Source organism: Pollicipes pollicipes, unplaced genomic scaffold, assembly GCF_011947565.3.
Source record: "Pollicipes pollicipes isolate AB1234 unplaced genomic scaffold, Ppol_2.1 Scaffold_4881;HRSCAF=5763_pilon_pilon_pilon, whole genome shotgun sequence".
Lineage (NCBI taxonomy): Eukaryota > Metazoa > Arthropoda > Thecostraca > Pollicipedomorpha > Pollicipedidae > Pollicipes > Pollicipes pollicipes.
Window position 1 is genome coordinate 16,187,838 of NW_023596576.1, and position 16,536 is coordinate 16,204,373.

At 50.7% G+C, this 16,536-nt stretch overlaps 1 protein-coding gene across 1 annotated transcript in view; it reads left to right on the forward strand.

The window, feature by feature from the left end:
• Window positions 1–16,536, forward strand: part of LOC119100034 (A disintegrin and metalloproteinase with thrombospondin motifs 7) — an 89,405-nt gene that overhangs the window by 16,494 nt on the left and 56,375 nt on the right. Inside the window, exons 8-15 of the mRNA XM_037223149.1 lie at window positions 1,873–2,019; window positions 4,082–4,142; window positions 4,686–4,886; window positions 6,029–6,238; window positions 7,348–7,453; window positions 8,042–8,169; window positions 12,596–12,713; window positions 13,445–13,577. Of these exons, the coding sequence (XP_037079044.1) occupies window positions 1,873–2,019; window positions 4,082–4,142; window positions 4,686–4,886; window positions 6,029–6,238; window positions 7,348–7,453; window positions 8,042–8,169; window positions 12,596–12,713; window positions 13,445–13,577 (1,104 nt within the window). The remainder of the gene's footprint in view (window positions 1–1,872; window positions 2,020–4,081; window positions 4,143–4,685; window positions 4,887–6,028; window positions 6,239–7,347; window positions 7,454–8,041; window positions 8,170–12,595; window positions 12,714–13,444; window positions 13,578–16,536) is intronic.

Below are 16,536 nucleotides of genomic sequence, written 5' to 3' on the forward strand. Positions count from 1 at the left end.
ACTACGCTGATGTTATGAAACGTATCGGATGGCTCATGTCACGCTCAAATGCCATGACAAAAACGTCCGAATTAAGTACAAATTTGGGAATGTTAGACTTGTCACGTTTGCAGCCCTATGGTATATGCAAAGTAGCCCTAGAGCCTCATGGTATGTCACGTTCGTAGCCATAGTGTATGCAAAATGGCTCTACAGGCCTATGGTATGTCACGTTTGCAGTCCTATGTGAGAGCAAGCATGAAACCCTCATGAGCAACTATTACGCTGGTATTACGCTTGCCATAAAGTATTACGCATCAAGCCTCGCCTAATATTGTTATCCATACAAGGAGGAGGGTATGAGCGCACTGGCTACTATGGCCATTTTATTCATACAAGTCTGACAAGAATAACAACAATATGGCAAAATATATAGCAACAACATAATGAAATACATAGCAACAATATGGCAACATATATAGCAACAATATAATGAAATACATAGCAACAATATGGACAATGATAGCAATCGCGACAATATAAGAGTGTATTGGTGACAAATATGATCGCGTTAAAGTCAGCTCATATTGGGTAGATTCCATCTTGTGCCCGTTTTTAGTCAACATACATGTAATGATGTTCTCATTGAATGGTTTGAGGACTCAGTTGGGGAAGTTAAACTCTCGACGTTAAGTGCTGACCCGAGGTTATAATGTTGCATAAAGGCGTAACAATGGACGGTATCACCCAACTAATAAGGCCGCATGTGTTATTGAATTCACGCGAGTCCATGCTCACCTGTTGACAAGCATCCAAAGACAACTAGCCTGCTCGTCGTCTCTTTGCGGTAAGAGAGAGCAAACTAGCATCACGCGTTGTATGGGTGTAATGAGGTGGTTGCAATAGGAAGAGTGCAATTGGATCAGTTTTCGTCAATCATCGACCAGCTTCGCTTCGACCAACCAACTTGAACGGTCCAACGAATGCGCAGCTCGTTGGGCGGCGATGCTTTGGTTCAGCTGACGGCCGACCTAGTTTATCATACGTACCAAAGCTTAAGTGATCGTATTGCCGCTGAACTGGGATGCTGAGAGTAATGTATTGTTGTTGAAACGGGGTATGATAGCCTATCGTAACATTTCATTCACAAACTGTACTGAAGAAATAACCTTGGCGCGGGTGAATACCCCTTAAATTAATTGTGTTAATTAAAATATTTTTTTGATAACGGTCATCGGGGACCAACAAAGAAGGCTCTCAAAAATAATCATTTTAAATAACAATTTGAGCTCCTGCAGCAGAAAACGGGAAAGAAGAATACCTAGGGTCACAACCTAAGCCGGTCATACCTAATCTAGATACGTACATGTTCAGCCATTTTTTTTTTTTTTGGTCTGAAAATTGTTTCTGTCAGTGCAAGTGGCCCAAAGTTCAAGAAAATACTTTGACTCATTTTACGACACATTCAGATGTAATCATTTGGCGTCTAAGTTACACACCGATCAAAACCTCGCCCTGTTTCGCCGTTTTTCATAACGCGGACTGATGCTGGGGTCGATGCGCCCCCTTATGGTGTTTCCAAATGATAAAAATAGAGCTTAGTTTACTACGTCAGTGGATTGGTCTTGACATTGTCTCGCGATTGTTACTGGTAAATATGCTGTTAGCTCAATATTTGGTCCCATTTTGTCATGTCCAGTTTCCCAGAAACTCGTACTTTTTCAGCTCGGCATCATGCTTTGGAAACGATGCCTTGTGGCGGCACGAAATCGTAACAGGCGCGTTCCTTGTTCAGTTCCGAATACAACGAGATTACTTTGAGAGGCGGGCCGAGCTCCGCCAACCTCGCCGCTGGTCGCTGCGGACTGTTGACCGTTGTCGTCCCTTCGTCAGCTTCGGCATGAACCACGACGGCCCGGGCAACGGCTGCGACCAGCCTGACGGGCATCAGCAGCACGTCATGGCGCCCAACCTGGTCAACGACGTCACCCCTGTCGTGTGGTCTAAGTGCTCCAGGCGCGAAATCACCAAGTTCCTTGAGTGAGTGCCCGCGCGGCGCGGCGCATTTGCCCGGCGAGCTGTGATGGCTGGCGCTTATATGCGGCGCGAGACACTCACTGCTACTGCCGGCAGGATTTATGGAAGAACGAAGGCCCCACGGGGATGTGCTTTGCGAATAGCGTGTGGGGAGGCCGCGCCATCGGCCCCTGTGGGTGTTTCCTGTAATGGCAGTGTCTCAAGTGCGGGAACGCCCCGGCGATCGATCTCTTCGCCGGGCGACTGTCATCAGCGCGCCACAACCTGAAGCCACAACTCGTCGGCTTCCTTTTCGTGGGCGGCGGTAAGGGGGACGAATTCCGGGAAGCTTCGTGTGACCCTGAAGACAAAGGCAGCGCTGGAGGGCGCAGCGTCTGACTGGCGCTCGCCGCCGGATTCTGGGATGTGCCGCGCTCGCGTTCGATTCTGGGACGTGCACTGGTGGCCGACAGGCCCGCCGCTCTGGTGGTCGACTCCGGACAAAGCCCGTGTTCCGGGTCGAGGCGCGCGTTTGGCAGCGACGCTGCTGGCGGCGCTCGCCCCCTCCCCCGGGCTCCGTCGGGCCGTGACGCCCGGCCTCAGCAACTCGGAGTTCAGACGCGGCCAGGTCACGGGCCAGGTCAGCCCGAGGCGTGCCGGTCGGCGCGATTGTGTCACGAGGCGTGATGACCCTCTTGAGAGCCCTTGCCGCCGCAGCTGCGGCTAATATGGCTGGCCGGCCGCGGCCACGAGATGGGCACTGTTAGAGATTGGCCGCTGAGGGTCATTCTGAACGCGCTGTCACGTCGTCGGCAGTCACGGATCCAGTGGAGGCGCGGCCTGGGTATGCCAGACACGTGGGCCGACCTGAAAGGCCGCCGGCGCTGAAGGGGAAACACGCTGGCCAGAGAGAGTGGTCCACCCCGAGCTCCATTATTATTTGAAAGGATTAGAGGGACTGGGGCTGTTGGAACTTCCGGGTGAGTAAGCCTCTTGTGCTCGGAGTTGGGAAGCTATATCTTGGTTCTCCCTGATCCTTTTCCTATCACTGTCGTCTTAACTGACTGAAGCGCAGGTGACTGGGAATGGGGCGTCTATATTTCAGCGCACCGCTCGGATTCCGGTGTAACATCCGCGCACGGAAGAAATAACGACTGAAAAGCTTCGGCATCTTCTTGTAAAAGACTAAGCCAACTTGCGACGCGGTCATCCAAAGAAGCGCGCGCTGCCATTTGACCTGGGTTGGCCCCGTGCTGTCCTGGGTATCTGGTTCGTTGGCTCGGTAATGCAACACATCATGTGCATTACCCGAGCGGGGAACTCGCATAACTATGGTTATGCTACTAAAACATGGAAGCGACGCAGCATAATGCTGATATATATATATAGCTGTAGCTGAAGTGAATCCGATTTGTATTGTGTGGAACGACGGACATTTTCTGGCCGTTTCTGACGGGGCCGTTTCTGGGGTCAGAGTCAGCCCGGTTCTCCTAACATAGAAACGGCCGTCTCGTCTCTTTCCTCTTGTGATCGCCGCAAACCAGGGGTGATTGTCAACCAACAACGATTTGTTTTAATTTGATTGGGATATCTGCTGCAAGTCCTGCATTGTTACAAGCTCAAAGTCATATTCGCAACTGTTGCCGTTGCGCCCTCAAATGTTGACCCGTTTTGCTCCAACAAAAATAACATCAAACGTAAAGAGTACTGCAAATACATGCCAAACAATTCTTGGGTCTTCGCTACGACTACTATGCTCATATTTCCTTGGCTTTAACGACAAAAGGCATGAGGCCTTACCATTTGCAAACATGGCATATGGATATGTACCGCTGAGCGTGAAGAACATTGTGGGGACGGAAGGAAGACGAATACGTATTCAGAACTTTATCACCGGTGGTCCCTGCGGTTATTATATTCTCTCATCTTGCTGCCCGACATCGGTAAAGTTTTGAACCTCGGCTGCGTCCTATTATTGTTGTGACGTGGTTTGCCGCTCCACCTGGCCGTGCTCTGCAGCGCCAGCAGCGGTCTGGTCGCTGCAGTCATCCATTACATGATTATAACTGACGCCAACTGCTTTCAGCCGTGACTGGGGACACTGCCTGGATGACCAGCCCACCGACCATGAGTATAGCTACCCCCAGGTAACGGTGGACGGGACGCTTGTTCCGCGGTGAATATTTTGCCTCGCAGTACTGATATTTGGAAACCTTCCTTGGGAGAAAGGCACGATTTTGACGAAGCACGCTTTCTTTCTAACTCTGTTTTGCTATACTTCGTTTTAGTCGGCCTGCTCCCTCCAAAAATTAAAGATGGGAGCTCTTTATCTTTTGGTTCGTTGTCTTTCACTTACACTTTCCCCGTCGTTACACAGTATTTCAGTCAAGTGCGATGAGTGAGCCAGTCACTCCCTGCAGTTGGAGACACAGATGGCCGCTTCTGCCAGTTTTGTCTGACTGTGACCTTTACCCCAAGCTCTGTCGGAAAAGCGACACCAGCCGAGTAGCTCCCATGCACTACTATGTTAATTTACCTATTTGGCAGCCTGTCACATTCGCCTCCGGTCGTAATGTGGCACAAGCGGTAATGCTTCGAATGCTGGGAAAGGGCAACGACAATCCAAATACAGCAACGTTCAATCTGAGCCTTGACCTCGACATGACCGCTGACCTGGCGACTGCCGGCAGGTGCCGCCGGGAGCCCTTTACAACGCCGACCACCAGTGCAAGCTACTTTACGGTCCGGCCGCCTCCCACTGCGATATGGGCAACGTGTGCGAGACGCTGTGGTGCCGCGTGCAGGGTCGCTGCGTGACGGAGCTGGAGCCCGCCGCCGAGGGGACCAGGTGCACGCCGCTGGACGGCGGCCCGCTGGCCAACATCAGCACGGTTGGTGATGCTCATGATCCTCGGCCGGTGAGGGTGCGCATGCTCCATCTAGGCGCTCTGAATGTATGTACGCACACGAGATTGTATGGCGGACAAGCCAGTCGGCGGTTGGATGCTGTCTGCAGACGCGGGCGGATTCCCTAGTGGGCTAGGGGATCATGTTGGGAAAGAAAGTGCGTGTTTGTTACTGGCACTGCCAGGGCCCTGTTCATGCGCCGCGCGCGCCGTGAACGAAAAATCTGGCTTTGTCCCCTGTTCAGTGGCTACACGCGACGCGCGCTCGCAGTACTGGCCGGTCCGTTCAAATTTCGGTTTTGTTCACGGTGTTGCCCGTCGCATTTGTCGAGAGAGGTTTTACCGGTTGTACTCGTTCATATGGCAATGTGCTCATTTTATTGACTTCCAAAGTGGGAACGCATAAAATGACATTTCCATTTGGGTTTTAAAATGGCACACTATGGCACAGAAGCAATCTGGAGGATGTGGGAAGAGTTACTTGGCTAGAGATATATGAGAGAAACCTTATGACCATGATCTCAGCATAAAATGGATAGGTGAATAAACGAGGACTTTGTGGCGATCACGACGTCATTCGCTTCACCCATATGGGTGCAGCCATATTATTTCTGCGGGCGTCGCGGCTGCTCCTGACCGTACATACTGCACGCAGGTACCTCAGTGCAAATTAAAGGGATGCCGCTTTAGATAGCACGATTTCTGTGCTAACTAAATGTGCTCCTCGATACGTCATTGCTTGATTACGTCATCATACTTAACGCCATCGTACGTTACCTGTAAACGAATATCATAGTGTCCTTGCAAGCACGTGTTTGTCACGACAGCTGGGAAGATGTAAACAGAAAGCGTGCCACGGTACGAACACGTCCGGCAAAGATTCTTCTTGACGTCATGTAGAATAGAACATTCTTGGTGCGCTGGGAATACACCCCAAATCTTGTTAACTTTTTTCCACCAGTCAGTATTTGCGCGAGCGTCGCGCGCGCAGCAAATACACAGGGCCCTGGTATTGCAGACTAGGATGAGCGCTCTTCTGTCTGTCAGCTGTATGTTGATGCTGCGGTGGAGCCTGACAGCGCCAGCCTGCCTGACGTGGCTGCGCCCGCGCCCTCCGTGCGCTGCAGTGGTGCTCAGCCGGCGACTGTGTGGAGATGCGCAGCCGGCCGCGCGCCGTGGACGGCCGCTGGGGCGACTGGGGCGCCTGGGGCGCCTGCAGCCGCTCCTGCGGCACCGGCGTGCAGAGTTCAGTGCGCCACTGCGACCAGCCGGTGCCGGCCAACGGCGGCAAGTACTGCGTCGGCGAGAGGCGCCGCTACCGCACCTGCTCGGCTGAGGTACATGCTGCTGGCGCTGATGCCGGCCACCGCACGCCCGACCGGCGGTGTCGCGGGATCGGGCTCGGGTTGGTGCTGGCGGTGATGGTGTGGGCCGATCGGCGGTGTCGCGGGATCGGGCTCGGGTTGGTGCTGGCGGTGATGGTGTGGGCCGATCGGCGGTGTCGCGGGATCGGGCTCGGGTTGGTGCTGGCGGTGATGGTGTGGGCCGACCGGCGGTGTCGCGGGATCGGGCTCGGGTTGGTGCTAGCGGTGATGGTGTGGGCCGATCGGCGGTGTCGCGGGATCGGGCTCGGGTTGGTGCTGGCGGTGATGGTGTGGGCCGACCGGCGGTGTCGCGGGATCGGGCTCGGGTTGGTGCTAGCGGTGATGGTGTGGGAGCGCTCATGGACTTCATTCGAGTCACTGGGGCTGTGGTTTATTGCGATCGATGGTCGACTGATAAAGGTCACGTTGTGATGATACGGCTGCTTAGTCAGAGCACTGCGCTCCTCCACTTTTGGGAGCAATTGAGTTGTATGCGATCTATTTACTACCCTTTGCTTTTGCGGGTCATATGTGATACATTTCTGGTTGTATGGGGTCATCAGATCGGTAAATTCATCTCAATAGTCCAGCTGTACTATTGGCATTGGCAAGTGCATTCTTGGAATTAACGTGGCGTTCCTCCTCATCTGTACAATGCACTTCACGGGATATGTGGAGTTGGGCAACACCTGACTAACCTATGACCTACGGCTTTGATATCTATAACAGCTGGGACTATGGCCTGCATTCCGCCTAAGCGCCGTGCTATTGTGTGGAGACTTCTTACACTTGTTGAAGCAAGTTACAGGTCCGTAACTCTGCACTGCAATGACTTCAATGCCGCTGATTTTAGAGCGGGTCGTACTACTGGCTCACCAATGACCCTGATTCTTTGCCCTAAGATAGACGCTCGTGCTCTAGCTAGTTAGGCGTACTTGTGTCGCCTCGCGACTGTACCAGGATCGCCAGCGCTTGTCTGGGAGATCGCCCCCGCTGAGAGGCCGATTTCTTCGCTCAAGATGTTGCCAACAACGTTATGGACCGGTGTTGACCACTGTCAATGTCTTGTCACTGGGCCGCAGGCGTGTCCGGAGGAAGGTGTCACGTTTCGGGCGCAGCAGTGCGCCGCGTTTGACTCCGTGCCGTACCAGGGCCAGAACTATACCTGGACGCCCGTCTACGACCATGGTGAGCCGAAGGAGGCGGAAATGGACGTCCGTGCTCTGGCCCTGCCATTCACCCAGCAGACCAAATTTGAAGTCAGCCAGTCATTCATCCAGACGCTGTGAAGAAGGGCGTCGTAATCGGGATCTTAACAGAATCTGAACGGGGTCGACAGCTCTGCTGGAGCTGTTTCCAGAGATCACCGCACGCAGCCCACGCTACCCATCTCACGTCAGATGATCATGTGAAGCCGGCGCTCGCAACCTGCCCCATATAGCGGTGCCGGGCCTGTAACTTGCGGCCCTGTGCACGCCGGCGGCGGTGACCTGTGACATGGTGCCTGACATGTAACCTGGTGATCTGACCTGTAGCATGGTGACCTGACCTATGATCCGGTGACATGACTTGTGACCTGGCGACCTGACCTATGACCTGATGACTTGATAACCTTATTTGCGACTGGTGACCTTATCTGTGACCTGGTGACCTGAGCCGTGCATGTTGACCTTACTGGTGACCTGGTGACCTGACCTGTGACCTGGTGACCTGACTTGTGACGTGGCGACCTGGCCTGTGACCTAATGACCTGACCGGCCTGCCCCCGTCCGGTAGCGGTACCTTGCCAGCTCACCTGCCGGCCGACCGAGCGGCACTTCACAGCCGTGCTCTCCGACACGGTGGCCGACGGCACGCCGTGCCGGCTCGGCACGCACGACATCTGTATCAACGGCAAGTGCATGGTGAGTGTGGCCGGCGACGGCAGCCGCGCCCGGCGTCAGTGCTCCCGGCCATTGGGAATTTTACGCTGTCCAGTAAGAAACCCATATTGACAGCGTGAGTGTGTGAAGCTTCCAGCCTTTGTTCTGGTCTTCTTCGGGAGGCTGGGAAGGTCCATGAATGAAGGTCCATCAGGTCCAAGGAGTGAGAGAAGGTCCATCAGGTCCACGAGTGGTCCGGCCACAGCGCCTTGCCGCAATTAGTTCCGTAATGACATTGCTGGCTTTTTACGTCTTCCGCGAAGGTAGCGCAAGCAGAAAATCTCACTGGACGTGTGTCTTCCATCTGTTATCTTAATAAACCCTGAGGAAGCTAGCATTATGTCATTATGGAAATGTCGCTGGCACAGTGGTCGGGCCACTCAGAGACGTAGCGTCGGCCGCAGGTCTCGAGCAAGTGAATGGGAGCATTGTGCTTTCTACGCACTTCATGGGAAATCACCCATCTTCTCTTAAAGGGAATGTCCGCAATGACTGATGTTTTCTACCAAGCTTTGTCTTGTTTAGCTTGGAAACAGCAGCGTCCCATTGAACCCCCCCCCCCCCCCTCATGAGTTTGCGTATGAAAAACAGCGAAAAAGGGCAAGCGTCAAATGAATGATTTGGTTTTGGCAGAAAGAGCTTCTGGGTGGTACGTATGGACACAGATACGCATACAGGCACATATTCATTTCCGCGCTCATTGGTGAGTGTATTCAAGTGCAATATTCCACAATGAATATGTAATATATAAGCACAATATCAGGTCCAAAATACAATAGATAATGGATAAGGTGTAAATGAAAAGCTAAAAAAATGGTCAGTAGTCTCCTGCAATAGTCGTTCTACAATGTATGAATGCATTGAAAAGTTTTGTATTTTTCAAATATTTTATGAAGGATAAGTAAGGTACAAAATGTTTTGACAAGGAAACGATTGCGTGCACGCAATTTCATCGACATGCAATAGGTAAACCACATGTATCTATCTAGGAGCATATTAGGTCTATCAGCAATGTGCATCGGTTGAGTACGCTGGATGCTAGCTGCTCCATTATTGTTAACACCGGTGCTATGAGGATCAAGGCGGGTTTTAACGATCGTGCACTCAAGGATCAGTCATCTTGGATCATATTAAGGTTTGTAAGCGCTTCAAGCCCTCAAAGTAATGTAAGCAAGCCCTGTGAGTGCTGTAAGTAGGCCCGGTAAATGTTGCATACTTATGAAATGAGTCGCTGCAGGCATATAGAAGTTCGGTCTGTTGCGTCTGCGTCAAAAATGCCACCAAATGTTTGAAATAAGTTTTGAAAAGTTTCAGTAGGAAGGTATCTTGCATCAGATTTGTCATTAAAAACATGAATTTACTTATAGCCAGGAAACGGTAACGTTATCTACTTATGCACATTTACAAACATGTTTTTAGATCTATGCAAAACTTTTATAGCCAAAAATCGCTGATTAAGGAGTAGTGAGTAACAAATAAACGTTGAAAAGTTTTTGAAAAGTTTTAAAAAGATCGTACCACCGGCTAATGGCTACGGCTAGCTTGTGTATATGTTACAAGCGCTCTCTGACACTATTTTCAGTTTCACTTAATCTTTACATTCCAGCCACTGCTCGCATGTTCTTGTATTGTCTGTTGGGTTTCTAACTGGCCTTAAGCATTGACATTGGTCGCCATTCTAAAGCCAGCGAACTTGAGCCGTTCCCGCCTTATCTGTTGGTCGCAGAGGCAGTAGATGATCCCATTGGCCGGGCGTCGAAAAGACCGTCTTGAATAGACGGTGTGGGCAGCACCTATCGCTCCCTGTTTATGAGATGCTGTGTAGCTAGTTGATTGAGACAGTTGTTAAGTTAGAATGTGGTGCGCTGCGATATTGCTTCCCGGTGCCTTCAGCTCTAGCCTGAAATAGTCGGAAAAGTAGGGTGCCAGCAATAATGGGCAATAGAATGCGGTCGCGGAGACGCTGGTGGCAGAATGAATGTGTCTCCGTAGTACAAAATGTAAAGCTCACCTTTGTAACTGCACCGTATTACACTACCGTGTTGCATTGATAGCATGACTTTACATGTTCGCACCGTTACTCTGTGCGCTAGCAGCGTGACACGTTATGTCGTTACATGCCCCTCTGCCAGAGAGCGGCACGGAGGCCTTACCGTGACAATCTGTGTTAAGACGATGCTCTGTGTGTCTGTGCTCAAACGCATGCCTCTGTTTCAAGTTTCAGTCACGAATCGTGTTTTGTTTGACACAATGCAAGAAGCTGGACATGGTTCCTAGATATTACGAAAATAAGACGTACTGTAATAACTTCAGAATAGCGCCCTACCTGAGTACGTGAACACAAATAAACGTCCTAAGCCCGCGGATAAACATGCGAGAGACTCACGAGAAAGGGCCAAAACACGACCACATAACGATGCGTGGATCAGCAATAACCTCCAGCACCGTCCCCGCCACTTCTCGGGGGATTAGCGACAAGGGAGTGCTGGAGCTGAAATTTCGCACGGGCAGTTTGGCAGGACCTCCAACACTGTTCGAACGTCCTATGACGCAATCAAACAATGACTTAGTGATGAGCCTATTTATTAAATAGATAAACTGTGATGCCTAGATCGGTCTTTTCCATCCACAAATATACAAATAATTAAAATCTAGCTTATTTCAACATATCTGATGCTTGTTCCAACACCTTCAAATGTGAACATCCCCTTTATAGGGAATGTTTAACATGTAAAGATATTGAAGCAGGCATCAGATATAATTAAACAAGTTCACTTTTGAAGTGGAAAGGAGTGTTCCAGACAGCACAATTCTCTGCTTGGTAAATATGCTTCCCATTGCGTCACGGTTTGGTTAGGCCATCCTACCTTGCACAACCTTGATTGAGCCAATTGAAGGCCGTTATATCTGGAGATCGCTCTCGCGAACGTCAGGTATGAACGCTTCGATAATTATAACCTTTGGCCTTGTTTGCCGCATGGCTTGTGGAATGGCAAGGTTTGAGTGCTGACATTATAACGCCATGAATGCCAACGTGACTTTGAAATACTCCCCCGATATACCTTCTCCATTTTCGCGGGTGTGGAGCGCAGAAACTAGAGACCGTTAGGTCTTAGAAGGGCGTGATTATGGACAGGAACGAAAGGTTTTCAGGATGGCTATTTCAGTTCAGGACCCCATATAACAGTGGAACACTCCCTTTCACATTTTGCCATATTCTCATCACGCCATATTCTTTCACATACTGTTTTTGCACAAGTGGAAAATGCAACGGTCTGTTACAACTTGTCAATGGGTGGTCAGGTTTTTTTTCTTAGCGTTAGGAGATTGTCTTTACTACGCTATTGCGCTTTTTCTACTTTTGAATTGTTTTAAGTTACCCTGTAGAGCATATTGGTGATTTTACAAGATCTGTGATGCACTTCGCATTTTGAGGCAAGTGGAGCGAAGAAGGAAAGCACAAAACAAACCATTAACAAACATAGCGGTGGCTGGTTGAATGCGACGAGCTCGTGTGGGTGAGGGGGTTATTTGGCCCCATAACGGTAAGAGATCTAGACAAACCAAATTCACATGACATATAGACATGTATTTGAGCTCACTCACCTCAATTCATTGTGTTCCTAGATCATAATCTTCAGGTCATGTTAGATCAAACAACGTTAAGCTCCAAATTGTTGGCCGAATTGCCCTCAAACCTCATCCAACCAGCTTTACCTTACATACCGCTTCAATGCAAAAGTCCATTGGTGTAAATTTCACCTAGGTGACCTTATTTCACGTTCATAAGGTCGCCTTTTCTGTTATATTTTCTGTCACTTTCACTTTATTTCTGTACTTCTGCTGCTGACAACTGTGAGATGCCGCGTCCGTGTAGTGATCCATTCTGACGACCTGTCCTAGCGTCCCACCCACTGCGGTGCCCTGTTCCGGCGCTGTTGTCCACTGTGACGTTCTGTCCCGGCGCTATTGTCCATTGTGACCCCTGTCCCGGCGCTGTTGTCCACTGCGACGTTCTGTCCCGGCGCTATTGTCCATTGTGACCCCTGTCCCGGCGCTGTTGTCCACGGTGACGGCCTGTCCCGGCGCTGTTGTCCACGGTGACGGCCTGTCCCGGCGCTGTTGTCCATTGTGACCCCTGTCCCGGTGCTGTTGTCCACTGCGACGTTCTGTCCCGGCGCTATTGTCCATTGTGACCCCTGTCCCGGCGCTGTTGTCCATTCTAACGCCCTGTCCCGGCGCTGTTATCCTCTGTGACCCCTGCCCCGGCCCCGCGGGGCGCTGTGACGCCCTGTCCCGGCGCTGTTGTCCACTGTGACCCCTGCCCCGGTGCTGTTGCCCGCTGTGACCCCTGCCCCAGCGCGGCGGGACGCTGTGACGCCCTGTGACTGAAGTGTGCCGTCTGCAGGGCATCGGCTGTGACGGAGTGTTGGCGTCGGAGGCGAGGGCTGACCGCTGCGGCATGTGCCACGGCAACGGCAGCCTCTGTAACACCGTCAGGGACACGTTCACCGCTAAGGGAGACGGTAGGTGGGCGGTCATCACCGCTGGGTAGCGCGTCCGTTAGTTGCCCGGGTGCGGACTGGCCTGGGTAGGCGCGATGTCCTGTGTTTGCCCTTTTCAATGCCACTGCCGGTAACTGTTGGCATAAGACTGTTGCGTGTTGAGCTCTTTTGTGCGAGTGTTGAGTGGTGAGCCCTAGGGCTTGGGGTGCTTGGTTGGTTTGGCATGCCTATGTGGAGGTTACCCGAAAGTGTTTTTATCACAGCTTTAAAAAAAACATTCATTAACGCATAAGTGATGGCAACTGACGATTCGGCCGTACTTGTTTATGTTGTAATTGATATGACCCAGCTAAACTTGCACGCTCAAAATACGCAACGCATATTTATGATGTGCTGAAGTTAAAACTACTAGGTCGTTCCTCCGTCCACATGATAAGACCTGGCTTGCAAAAATGTTTTGCTCTACGCCGGTTCATATCATCCGCATGTTATCGTAGAAGTAAACTATACTATAGTGCTTTACTATAACGCATGTATAGACAAGTATATATATATATATATATATACATATATATATATATATATATATATATATATATATATGTATACACGTTTCCACTCTATATGCCGGTTATGCCGGTTATATGGCTGGTGTCATAATTACTCCCCGTTTTGTTCAGGGCATGTCGTCGTTGGGATACCATCAGTAGTCTGTATTATCGTTGTGTCTGATATCTCCGCGTTTTCTTCAGGATATGTGGTCGTCGCCGGCGTGCCAGCTGGCGCTCGCAACATCAAGGTAGAGGAGGAAGCTGGGGCAGAAGACGGAAGTTTTCTGGCCGTCACTGGTACCAAGGACGATTCCGATTACCTGAACGCCAACTGGTAAGCCACGGCGCACGGGCCTGGCCGTGTCTACCGCCATGACGTTTTATGGTTCCTCTAACAGCAGTTTAAAAACATCTTGCAAAACGCTTGCAACGATGCACGTTTGCCTGTTCGTCAGCTGCATTTTGGGACCTTGACGATGCTACAGAGTACCACATATTGTGCCGCCAAATGAAGTGACCCCCCCGGCCGCCCATTGTCTATCGGCTTCGCGGTCGGCTGAAGAGCCAGCGTGGGACGTCAGGTGCAACACAGTACATTGTCTAGAGTGGCAGCAATATCGGGGTGACCCCAGGGGAGCTAGCTCTCAGCGCCGCTCACGTGGTCAGTGACCTTTAGGCGATCAGAAGTTCAGATAATTACGTCAAGAACGTCGACGACGATATGGCTATTTGTGCCACCCCGCTGAGATTCCTCAGAACGGAAATGCTCGTCCAAGTAGTTTGGATGAACTTAGACCCAAATGTTCACATTGAATGCCTTTATGTCAACAGAAGTCCCTCAGGTCTCTCCAGGCGTTTTCAATGCCGCAAGGTTTGCGATCGGCACGCAACCCAAGACATCAAAACTGGCTGTCGGGGTATTATTTCCGCACCGTAGGTAATTCCAGTAAGAGTTATCTTCAGCCAGCACGTCAATAAGACGACCAGAGGGCGCGGACCGAGAGTACCGCGCACTCTACGCTATGGACGGTTTTACCTACCTCCCAGGCACATTGGGGCCTAATCAACGAAGTTCCGGCAGCTCATTAAATACCTACATACGCTTAGTGCAGATCAGAGCGCGATCCTCATTCCAGAGGGACCTCGCATGTTTCAAGTGACTGATGAGCAGAACTGGGTCTTGTGTGAATCACAAACATCGGCTGACAGCTGGAGAGTCTGTCAGTGTGTCAGTGGCAGGACCACCGCGGCATCTCACGTCGCAGCGCGACAAAATCCATGGTTGCCGTGTTCGGCATTGAAGTAAACCAGCATGCTTCAAGGGGAGCGTTACACATTTGTATAGGGTTCTGAGCTGAGATAGCCAATTTAAAGACCATTGAGTGCAGTTCACAGTCCTGTCCTTTTTAGGCTTAAAACCCTCTGGTTGCTGAGTTTGACGCTCGTGAACTTGTGCGGGCTCTTTCATGCGGATTTTTTCAAGGTCATCCATGCATTAAGACGCCATAGAAACATCACACGAATGCCGCGACCTCGTTGGCCAAGACCGCAAAAAGTTACCCTCGAGATATTCGTGTCCGGCGCACATCAGCATGATTTCCGACACCGAGGACTTCAATTGGCTTTGGACCGGACCAATGTGTTCGTTTCGTACTAGTTTCGAACACGAATCACGTTCGTTGCATCATAAGCATCATTAAGGACTCATATGAATGCCAAGAATGCGTGTTCTTGTCCTCTGACAAATACAAACAAGCCGGATTGCATAACAACATTTGTAGTTGTCATGACATACACGTCATTTTCCTAGCTCATGCTCTTGTAATAGAATGATAGTAAACATTTGTGTAGAGGTATGTGTTCAAATCAAAAACTCGCGCAACAAAAATAAGCTCGATGTAAATTGTTCATGGTGCTTTAGTCACTTTGCTGTGTCATTGACGCACGTACCTTTACATAGAGGAGGCCAAAGAATTGCAAAAACAAGCACCGCACAGGATACCTGTTACCGAGGTCACACAAACTTTGCAGCGCACACTTGAAAGCGCACGTGTTATTATGTTAAGCTCGGCGTTGTGACGTAATGGCGTATGGCACGTTCGCCTGGGCCTCGTGTATGCCGCATCATTAACTTATTCACAACAAAATGCCCGGGCTGGATTCGCTCAATCTGAGTCGTAATCAGCTCGACTTCATGTAATATACAGCGTGTAAGAGCAAGGCAAAACGAGCGAATCAAACCGCTCGTTAGCTTAAGCTACCAATAGCAAGCCATACCTATTCAATTCGAAATGGTTCGACTAGGCTAAATCGTATTGCTGACGGCGACACCACAGTCCACTTATTTTCATCTGTACCGCTTTATATCCCCTCGACGTCCTTGAGAAGTGCACTTACGTCCAATGCACTCCGACTGGCTTGTGGGGAACATCGTCGTTGCCTGGGTCTGTTGATGTCAAGTTCAATAATGATGTCGATTTGTGGATCGTCCGTCACCACCAGGAAGCTGGCAAACTACCGGTCATGCTTATTTTCGACCTATCGTTCTTCCTGGCTATACGTGTCAATGAGAAGTGACAATGACTCAATCACATCCCCTCCACGAGCCAGCACTGTTTGTACTGAAGATGGCACATAGTGCCATTGACGGAGTGATCAACTAAGTCGTCTGCGCGGTGTATTGCTTGTGCTCCTGAGTGTCGACCCGTGATGATAAAGCCAGGGCGGAGAGAATATCGGTTATCTTGAAAAGAGCCTCGGAATCACACAGTACTTTGCTGAGTTTGCTGACATTTAGGAGTGTTCGGCGCGCAGAGCCGCCGTCGTTTGACGTGACGATTTTCTCTGATATCGGCCGATCTACCACCGAGCTCATCCTCTCTCCTAAACGTCTTTGTGCCATGTGTTTAGAAGCCACCGGCCAGGTCTTGACTGGCGGTCACATGATACACGGATGACGCACTCGAAAACAGCAATCCAAACACGCGTCGTCGAGGGACCAGACTGATAGTCTCCGTGCGTGCGGTGCGAGCTGATAACGTGTCCAGGCCATTCATCTCCCTCCGTGTTGCTCCGCACACAGAGTGAGACAGAATGCTCTTGGCGTCAGAGCCGCGCCACCGCCGGGAAGAAGGCGCAAAGGAAATCAGCGGGTGCGATTTCCATGTACATTCGTTTGATACGAAAAGAGACGATGTGCGTTGGACAAATGGGACAATCGCGTCCAAGTTTAGCCTGATAAACGACTTCATATGATAGATCATATGAAGTCCATCGGGCGCACTATTGGTCAC